We start from the raw sequence: 10,574 nt of genomic DNA on the forward strand, positions 1-10,574 counted from the left end.
TTATCTGTGACTTAAGCCAGCCCTTCCCTTGTTCTTGTGCATCTAGGTTAATGCACCTTTGAAATGCCAGAGTAAACCTCTTTCTCAGACCCTTTGGAGCCTAACCACCCTCAGGGAAGCACATAATCTGTTAACTCTCCTATAGTCCCATCAGAGAGATTCCTGCCTTGCTTCCTTTCCCTTTACTTTCAGGTAGTCTTCCTTGTGGTTCCTCCTTAATTCCAAACTTATAAAAGAAGCTGCAAAACTGTCATTTGCCAGAACATTTGAGAAGTTGCTTCATAGCATGTCATCAGCTTGGCTCAAATCAACTTTTATAAAAAATTCTCTACAGGTTTGGCTGTTCTTACATCGACAGTATGTTGTGAAACTAAATTAGAAAACCAATATATCTGGTGTACATGTCAATATAAACAAAAGGAATGAATGGATAAATAAGTGAACAAACCCTTGAGTCCGCGCTAACTTCCTTTTTTAAAAACTCTAGTTAGCAAACTCAGATGCTCTGTTGCTCACATTGTGTCACTCGGGACCCCCCATCGTGGGCCCCATCTCTGTGCTGTTGAGGTCCCCCATGCTGAATACACTTGCAGAGGTGGGAGGCTGCGTCAGCAGTCAGAATGAGGCCTGGTGGGGCTTTCTCTGACTCAGGAGGATGTAGAACAGCAGCCCAGACCCCATGCTGTGGCTCCTTCCCAAAGGGCCTCATGTCCTTAGCTCGCAGCAGAGGCTTCATGCAGGGCTGCTGCCAGCCCCCATGGACTGAGAAAAGGCACCACTCTGGGCGCATACAGTCTGTGCCAGGACCATGTGCTAGATTTGCGTGTGGAGCATGTGCTAGATTTCAGGAACTAGACGCCATTTTGGCTGCACGCCCTTGTGCATTATCCAACCTTCAACTGGCAGGAAACCAGTGACCCCCACCCCCACCCCGTAAATCTGAGAATGGCTGAGTGGCTTATGTTTCTCCAGGCAGACTTCCCGCGCAGCAGCTCACCCTATGCCCATGGCCTCCAGGCCCACTCCTTTCCAAGCTGGAACTGCCCCCCACAACTCCCCAACCACCAGCCCTTTAGCCCCTCAGCTGACTGGCACAAAGCAGTGTTGGTGTTAGGCTTTGGCCTAAGGTCAGGATGGAGGAGAGGAACAACATCTCAGCTCAGCACAAAACAATTAAACGCTGGCTATCTTGTTTTAAATCCTATCAGCTGTTTCCTGTCCTGCCACACCCCACTCAGGTCACAGGTCTCTGACATCTTCTTGGGTTCCACTCCCCACCCCTGCCTAAAATGCCTATTCTCCCATTCTCATTTGTAGCAATTAGCCCTCCACCCCCACCCCTGCAAACCAGATGCGTCTCCACACTTCTGAGCCCACCCAGGCAGCTCGCTACGCTAGGGGCACCTATCAACCCAGGCCACAACCACCTTCAGCTGCAGTGTATCTTTTAACAAGCTGCACCCACTCTTGGTGACCCCTTGCCCACCCACATAGAGAAATGGACAAAGAATGATAGAAAGATTCATTCATCTGGGATTTTTTCTTTTTCTTCTTTTCCATTAGTTTGGGCATGTTCCCACCTCATCATTTTTAATCTGTCAAAGCCAATCTCAGACACATTTTAGATTGTGAGCACATGTCACAGGTTTGCCATAAACTGGTTAGCAAAGGAACCACTCAAGGAAATCAAAACACAATAGCTTCCTCCAGAATCCTGGGAGAAGTTAAGTAATAAAGTAATTTGGAGCACAAACACTAAAGCCAGACTACCTGGTTTCTATCTGAGTTTTGCCCCTTTCAAGTTGTGTGACCTTGAACAAGTTTACTTAACCTCTGTGTGCCTCCATTTCCTCACCCGTGAACAATGGATAACAATAGTACTTACCTCATAGGGTTGCTGTTGTGCCTGAAATGGAATTGAATTCAAGTTAAATGAATTAATAGATATAAGCTACTAGCACAGTGTCTGGCACACAATAAGCATGATAAGAGCGTTAGATGTTATGAGCAAAGTTTATATAGGAGAAGAAACAGGAATGTTAGATAAGGTTGTTTAACTATGTACAGGTCTGGTTAGCTTTACAGGGCTGTAAAGCTGTCACATTCGTATCAGCTGTGTGGGTTAAACCTGGGTTATACCAACCAAGACCGTCCTTCCGGATCGCCAGGTGTGGGCTGTTAATCAGAAATACCAGCTGCAGACGTTTCTTGTTTTGGTTTTGAGTCTGGGATATCTTTCTCTCCCAGAGTCCAGCCTGTATCCCTGACTGATTATCAGGAACATCTTTTAATCAAGCAGAGCTTGGGAAGGGGAGGTGACAGAGGGGATGAGCAAGCTGGGGTGCCTGTTCCATCAAACAGAAGGTGCTGGCAGGGCTAGTAGTGGGCCCTGCTGCTACCCAGAGGTGGCCAGGAGGTGCTGGGCAGTGAGGCCTGGGACTGGGCAGCTAAAGCTCGTCTGTGGTCCCGGCCATGAGAACAGCTCTCAAGGGCTAGCCCTAGTTCCTGGCCGCAGGCCACACTGTCTTCTGAACCCTTGGCCTTCATGGAGCTCCTTCCTTGAGTTCCCAGAGCATTGGCAGTCTCCAGAACCCTCTGCCCAGCCTTCTGCCAGCCTGAGTGTCCTGTGGAGGAGGGGAGGCAGGACTGCAGGAGGACCCAGCCAGGTTCATCTGGGAGCCAAGAGGGCCTTGGCAGTTTCCCAGGAGCTGGCACGGTGCCTCCTCCTCCACCCCCGACTTCCCAAGCTGGTCAGGCCCTGGCACAGAGCATTCAGTTAATAAAGCTGTGTTGCTGTTGCTTGCTAAAACCAAACAAAGATACAACAAGGTCATCTGACATTTAGTAGTTCTATCCAATAGAGATATACCAGCTACATAGTTTTTAAAAAATTTTCTAGTAGACACAAAAAAGTAAAAAGAAACAGGTGAAATTGATTTTAATAATATATTTTATTTAACCCAATTTATCAAAAATATTTCACATGCAATCAATATATGAAATTATTAATATCTTTCATTTCATGCTAAATCTGTGTGATTGTACACTTCTAATACATATCATGGGGACAGAGCCAGGAGTGCAGTTTCCAGGCTCTCGGCCTCACGTGGAAAGGTGCTGGCTCAGGTAGTAAATGGCCATCAACTGTGATTGGATGGCCATCAGCTGTGGCTAGTTGGCTATCAGCTGTAACCAGTGAGCCATTGGCCACTAATATAACTGCAGTGGCTATGCTAACAGAAAATGGGGGCTAGCAAGAAGATGGTGGCTGAGCTGGCAAGAGCGGATTGTGGTTAGCAAGTGGGGTTGGTTGACTGGCAGAGAAGTGGACAGCGGGTTGCAGATAGTATGGCTCCTGCTGCCTGTGTCTCCAACCCAGCCTCCAGTGAGACTAGTGGTATGACTCCCCTATCTATGGCTCCGTGGGTGTTCCTTTTTGGCTTCACCATATCCTTCGTTCTTGTTCTTATGTGGGGAGCGGGAGCAGAGACCCTGCAGGTCGCCTAGCACGACACATGGTGGAGCTAGCAGGGTCCCCCACACGACACATATCAATGAGGACTAACCACTGAAGGGGAGGAAAAAAGCTTTTCCTTTTAGGTTCAGTTACTGGGGCCTGTGAATTGAACTGACAAAAAAACAGATTAACAGAGGGGAAAAAGTGTTTTTCTACACATATAGGAACCAACAAGCGAAGCAGCTGGCTTGTTAAATGATTAAAGTTAGGAAAAGGGAGTGGGGAGAAACAAATAGATTTCTTTAGGAAGACAAGTAGCTTTTTAGAAGAGATGGAAGATAAGATTTGTGATAATATTTGTCTATAAGGTATGAATAGTCTCATCTCCTTCAGGGCAGTAAAATTGGAGAGGGGATTCATGGCAGCCTCATTTCCCAAAAGTTGCTGCTTTTGGTCAAGTAAGGGAAGCTCCCAGGAGGCTTTCTTCTGCATCTTTTGAACTCAGATGTCTTCAGCTTAAAATAATCTTCATGCTAACTCTGAGATTCCGAGGGGGTCCCCACACCACATTTCAAGTGCCCAACAGCCACACGTGGCTAGTGGTTACCTTATTGGGCCGCACATGTGGAGAATCACCAAATCCTGGAGTCCCAGGACTGGAGAGTCCTGGAGGTCCCAGGAAGCGTCCTTCTGCTGCCTCTCAGACCAGCTCTGGCCCCTGCTCTGCTTAAGGATCTCCCAAGTGTGTGTTGCCCACTGCCTCTTCTGAGCAAGCTGGGAGGTGGAAACTGTCATCTTGGGCAGAAATCTCCCTCCCTACTATGAAGCCCAAAACTTTCTCCAAGCGCTGGCACAAACCCACTGTGGAGATGGCAGGCAGAAACTGTTTCATTTTACTCAGAGAGTCGATGTCCCAAGAGCAAGTGGGGAGAAGGTGATGCCAGCACACTGCTGAGTCAACCTTCCTCTGCGCCACTGAGTGGTCTCTGAGACCCGCGGAGGTGAGAGCCCACGTTCTGGGTAACAGGCTTTGCGGATACCCGCTACGCAGCTAGAGAGCCCAGCTCCGACTCCCAGCTGGTATTCGGGCAGCGGGTGCCCCGGGCTCAGATCACATCTCTCCTCCCCCAGCTGGGAGGCACGCAAACCTAACGCAGCGCCCGGGTTTCACAAACTGAGGCGCATTTCCTGCGCGGCCACGGCAGAGCCCCCACCCTCGAGCTGAACGGGTTTTCAACCAAGTCCCAGGAGCTTCGGGAGAAAACTTGAGGCCTTCCTGCCCTGGCGGCCCGCGGAGGGAGGCGCCTCGGCAGCCCTCTGCTTCCAGGCCACCGCGGCTAGCGTGGATTTCGGCGACCTGGCCGCTGGGGCGGGAAGCTCCTGGGACGCCTGATGTAACCAGGCACCCGGCTTGCAGGAGAAGCCCCCAGGGCGTCCGCCGCCTGTTTACAGAAGCGGGAGGTGACCGGATGGAGCTCCAGCCGCCGTGCCCGCGTAGCCTCCCATCTCTGGCTCTGGGCGCATTACCCGGTCCTCCCGGGGATCCGAGGGTCCAGAGCCTTGGAACAGAGGTCCGAGGGCTGCTTGGCTCCCGCGGGGTATGGTCGTGTTTCAGCCTTAGACGTTCTAAGACCCGGAGCAGAGGTGGTGCCAAGGGGTGACCCTGAATGGGCCTGAGTCCCCAAAGCAACTCAAAATAACATTCAAACCAAGTAAAAACCTGGAGCTTGCTGTGCTCAGGCGACTCGTATTTGAACACAGCGTCTCCACTGCGGTGGTAGCAAGTCCCCGCATCTCTCTAGTCTCAGTTTCCTCATCTGTAGGACAGGGAGCACGTTGCCATGACAGTCTCTGATTGAAAGCCTTGTGGGAAGCACTCCTCTGGGCCCTCCAGAAGTCTGCCTCGGGGGGGAAAAAACCCTGCAGCATTTCCCAGGGTCCCTCCCTGATTTGTTGGCATGGAGTTTGCTCCTGATGGGGGAGAGTTAAGTCCTCATGCCCCCACTCCTGACGGGGTGAGAGCCCTGTGAGCAGGAGCATTTGGGGGCCAGGTCTGAGCCAGGTGTATGGAGCATTAATTATGATTCTGAGAGTTATGTCAGTCCCGTGAAAGGCATACTAGTGAGCGCCCTGACCAGGTAACTCCAGACGCAGGGTGGAGCGTGACCATCTGGACAGCTCTATCGGACCTCAGATGGGGGCACCGCACCCAGGCTTGAGCATAAACGGAGAGCTCTCTGAGGGCTCATCGCTCAGGCCACAACTGACAGCTGACAGCCCCTGTGCTCGTCCCAGACGGAGCGCTTGAAGCCTCGTCTCCTGACTATCTCAGCCGCCAGTCTGGATGCCCGATGCTACACGCCCTATCGCCGAAGGGACTCTCGCTAAACACCAGACTCACTCATCCTTCTTTTGCAGGACTGTTCGCCTTGCCTAACCCTACGGCGTGCAAATCTGTGTGACCCTCTTGTGTGAAACCGCCCTGCCTGGACTATTGGAGGCCGTCCTCTGGCCGGAGCCTTGGTTGATGCCCGTGGGAAACTGAGTCAGCAGGACTAGATCCATGGCTTTATTCTAATAAAGTCTGACGTGGAAAGACAAAAACGTGTGTGTCTGCTACTTTGACACAAGCTAAGGCAGGACGGTATAGATTTGGAGAGGGTGTGGTGTGGGAAGGGCTCCCTAAGCTGGAAGGTAAGAAAAGAGGGGAGGTTCCCCTGGGGAGAGAAAAGCCTGGGGGAGCTATAAGAACAAGCATATGGGAGGTCTGGCCAGAGAAGAGGGCCTGGGGGGTCAGGTGGGGACTAGCAACTCATCTAGGCCAGGAGGATCAAGGGAAGTTCTTGAGTACAGGTGGCAGATCAGGGGCAGATGAGACATTGTTGGTCCTGTCTCCATTCAGGCTCTCCATTTCCAAGCCCGTGGGCATATTCTCTTTCCTCTGTGGGCCTCAGTTTCCTCCTCTCTAAAATGGAGTCAGCTCCCTGTTTTGCTCTCAGCTAAGAAGGTGCTTCATACCTGACTGTGTGAGGGGCTCATATACAAATGTGACAAAGAGAATGGTGTCAGAGAAGACCTTTCTGAGGGGCGTCTCTCTCCCCTGGATTCCCTGGCCCCAGAGGGAGAGGCCCCAGGCACTTGCCCTCCCCAACCCTGGCAGCAGGTCTGGGATGCCGCTGGGCTAAGCAATATTTGTGCCTCTGATTTAGTCAGGGGCTGCTGGGATGTTCTGTCCTGCTGCCCATTCTTCCAGTCTTCTTCCTTAAGCTGTAAAGATCCTGGAAGAGGACAGAAGTGCAGGGTCAGAACTTCTGGGTCCTTCTCCCAGCTCGTGTCCTGTCTACTCCTCCAGGATGCCCTCATCCCAGTGTGTTCCTGAAGTTCGGGACCCAGGGCTAGGCATTGTGCAGGGCCAAGGGACACGTGGCTCCTAGGGGCCTCCCCTAAGAGCTAGGACCTTCGGTCTCAATGTGAGCTCAGCAGCTGTCTTGCTGTGTGGTCTTGGGTGAGTCCTATTACCTCTCTGAGCTAGTTTCCTCATCCCTGAAATGGTGCTGACATGGTTTGGGTCAGTTTCTGGAACTTAGCAACTGTTTTCTTCCCTAGCATTCCTTCCAGGGCTCTATACTATTCCCCTAGAAGTTTGGGCCTGCCTAGTTTAACCAATAAAAATAACAAGAGTAAGAAGCTTCCAGCATTATTGAGTGCTCTGTACAATAGTGTGCTGGTAAATGTTTAACAACCAGCTCTAAAAAAAAAAGTCCTGTTTGGCAGTATTTGTCTGATTTCCGTGTTCTTAATATTATCACCATGGCCCTTTCAGGCTTCTAACGTGATGTGCTGAGTGCCGAATCGGGAGCCGCTGAGCTAGCTCCAGCACAATACAGTAGACACGATTGGCTACAGAATTTGCCAGGCCCCATGCAAAATGAAATTTCAGGGTCCCTTGTTCAAAAACCAGTTTTTCCTTTTTTCTGCGATTTCTCCCTCAAGCCATCATAATGTTCTTTTTATTTATTTAATGTCGCACTCCTCCTAGCTGAAGCCTACACACAGGGCAAGTGCAAACCTTGACAGGTGGGGGCGTGGGTGGGCAAGCCGCAAGACTCGGCATGCACATCTGGGGTCCACTGACTACCAGGTGGCCCCTCCTGCCGGCCACCAGAGAGATGCCCCAGGAAGCCGAGTTGGGCAGCTTCCATTCCCAGAGGCAGGCAGACCCTACCCACAAGCCAGGATATGCTCTGCACCCGGATGAGAGGGGAGGGACGCTTACCCTGTCACGGGGGCCCACTGACAGCACCATATTCCTGCCTGTCAAGGGAAAGGTGGCCATTGGTTGGGGTCGGAAAGAGGAGGAGGCCAGCTGGCAGCCAAGAACTTGTTCCAGGGAGGCAGAGAGGCGGCAGGCGGCAGGACCACGCCGGGAGCAGGAGGCTCCGAGCCTCCAGCACAGGCTGCACTGGACCTCACTGCCAAGACTGAAATCCAGAGGCAAACTTCTGCTTCATTACAGTGCTTTCAGCCAGGCTTGGGGCCCCTCTGAGGTTAGGGCCCTGTGGGCTGCTCTGGTCTCAGACCCAGGAAGTGGCCCTGACTGTATGTGTCATCCAAGCCAGAGAAGAATGGCCCCCCACAGCCTCCTGAGGAAATTCAGTCCTGACATCAGAGATGCCTGGGGGTCCTGGGGGCAGGAAAGCCCAGAGACTCACACCCCCTCCGCAGGGGAATTCTCCTCCACTCTAGGGGAAGCATTCACTGCATTGCAGCTTGGCAAAAACTTGTCAAACAGACCACAAAGGACAGCCTTATATGGGACACTTATCATCCATCATCGGTATGGTCTTCAGTATATATTTGCACGGTGCCACTTTTCTCTCTCTCTCTCTCTCTCTCTCTCTCTCTCTCTCTCTCTCTCTCTCTTTTAAGGAGGGCGCAGCTCACAGTGGCCCATGCGGGGATTGAACCAGCACCCTTGGTGTTGTCAACATCATGCTCTAACCAACTGAGCTCACCGGCTACACCACTTTTCTCTTTTTGAAAATGCTGTCTAAAAATGTGTCTTTTGCCTCTAAACAAGTGAAAGATAACATCTTGAAACCCCCAATTCCCTGCCCACCATACAATCCCCATTGTGTGCTTTGGTCTATAGAGCACCCACAGCTGTAAATGTCTTCTCCATACTGATGTTTATCCTCGGGGTTGAAGCCCAAGATTGACCCAGTTTTAGCAAATTTAGAACAGTTGCTTCTTGGCTTAAAGAAATATTTCCACTTATCAAGAATGCTTGTTTGTCCCCTTGAGGGGAATTACCAGGGTGCTCCAGGCATCTGCTTCTTGATAAAGAGAATTTGGAAGGGGCACTTCTCACACCACGCTGGGATGGGTTTAAGTTCTCAGAAGTGGCCAGATGCTCTGGGCCAGATGCTGGAGGGGGCGTGTTACCCGGGAGGAGGGCTGAAAAGTGTGTGCGAAGGATGAGAGGACCCCACTCTAATTCCCCTGAGCTCTGTCCAATAACGACCTGCTGTGGCGCCCAGGCCCAGCCCTTGCTCGAGCTGACTGATGAGGGAAAGAGGCCTCGCTGTTCCGGACGAGCGTTCCCACAAACACGGAAATACCCAGACAGGAAGTGCCCTGGACCTTAGCGTGAGGTGTGTGTGGGTGCATCAGCCACAAACCACTTTATAGCTGATTGAGAAAAGCTGCCTGGTTAAGGAGCAGTGGGTGTCCCTCTAGCACACTCTTTCATTGGCTTCCTCATAGAAATTGAAAGCAAAGAGTGTTTTGAGTCTAAGGCAGCCCTCTTACTCCTGTGCTGATCTTGGGCAAGTCCTGGACCACATCCAAGTTCAGTTTCTGCATCTGTAAAATGGGAAAGGGATGTGTACCTTCAAGGCTGTGGTCAGGATTAAACAAAGGGTATGTATGTATGTTTATAAGTCAGACACAAAGCTGGTGCTACAATAAAAGACGGTAATTGGGTGACTGTTATTATTATTAGCAATCAAATAGCACAGATAGGGTCTCATTCACTCCTGAGTCCCTGGTGCACAGTAGGTGGTACTGGGGAATGTGAATTCAATTATTGGGCCTTGGCTGAGCTGCATGTGAGAATGGCTTGTGGGGGTGTGGCCACAGGCAGCAGAAGGTGGAGGTGTGAGTGAACTGTGCTGGGCCCCTGTGGCCTTCCTCCCCAAGACACATGTCAGAACTGGAATAGAGGGCCACGAGGGGGAAGGAAGCGGGAAGGGGAATCCTCGGCCAGGACCCGCATTTCGCAGATGGAGAAACTGTGTATCAATCTGCAGTGAATGCGTGACACTAATTCCACTGGCTTCAGAGTAATTTTGGAACACAACCAGAATAGCCCCTGCTATTGCTCTTGGCCAGCACAGCCCCAGCACCTGGCCCCTGTCCACTTTTAGAGTTGGATAAAATACCACATCACAAGTCATGGATCCAGCCACCAAGGATCTTGGTGATGAATCCCAAAGCATGGGTGAGTTTGTTTCCCAGGGTGAAATTCAGCTAGTGGGAAACAGGATATGGGAAGCACCTGGGAAGATAAATTCTCCCTCCTTTCTCTCTCCTTGGACTGCCCCAAGGTGCAGCTCCTCCTTGCAGCTGTCTGCACACACCCCCAGCCAGAGCTACACGCCTGCTGAGTGACCTGCTGGACGGCCTGCTGGGCTCACTGAGGCTTGGGAAGCCTCAGCAGCACGCTGACACATCACACAGTGCATTTCCTTTTCTTTATCCTCACTGCCCTGGGCTAGCATCTCCCAATAAAGTACAGTCGTCCCCCCTTATCTGAAGGTGATATTGTTACCAGGAAATGATGTTGAAACCTTGGCTCTTGTCTTCTTGAAGTAAAGACTTCAATCAAGAGATGGAATTTGTGCAGCATGAACAGCAGAAATTTATTAATAAAAGAGAGTACACTCTGAGACGTGGAGCAGGTGGCCCCAAGGGAGGGAAGCGGCCTCGCCTCACATTCTGTGAAGACTTTGTTTTCTTTTTTTTTCTTTAAATTAAAGTTTATTGGGGTGACAATTGTTAGTAAAGTTACATAGATTTCAGGTGCACAATTCTGTATTACATCATCTATATCTCA

The 10,574-nt window shown here is 51.0% G+C and overlaps 1 protein-coding gene across 1 annotated transcript in view; it reads left to right on the top strand.

Moving 5' to 3' along the window:
* LOC109457836 (uncharacterized) overlaps positions 1-6,061 on the top strand; it is a 22,448-nt gene extending 16,387 nt beyond the window's left edge. The window contains exon 4 of the mRNA XM_088796927.1: positions 5,876-6,061. Within this exon, the coding sequence (XP_088653053.1) occupies positions 5,876-5,932 (57 nt within the window). The 3' untranslated portion in view covers positions 5,933-6,061. The remainder of the gene's footprint in view (positions 1-5,875) is intronic.
* Positions 6,062-10,574: the final 4,513 nt, after the last annotated feature.

This window comes from Rhinolophus sinicus, chromosome 3, assembly GCF_057876585.1.
Source record: "Rhinolophus sinicus isolate RSI-liver-muscle chromosome 3, RSI-T2T, whole genome shotgun sequence".
In the NCBI taxonomy this organism is placed as follows: Eukaryota; Metazoa; Chordata; class Mammalia; order Chiroptera; family Rhinolophidae; genus Rhinolophus; species Rhinolophus sinicus.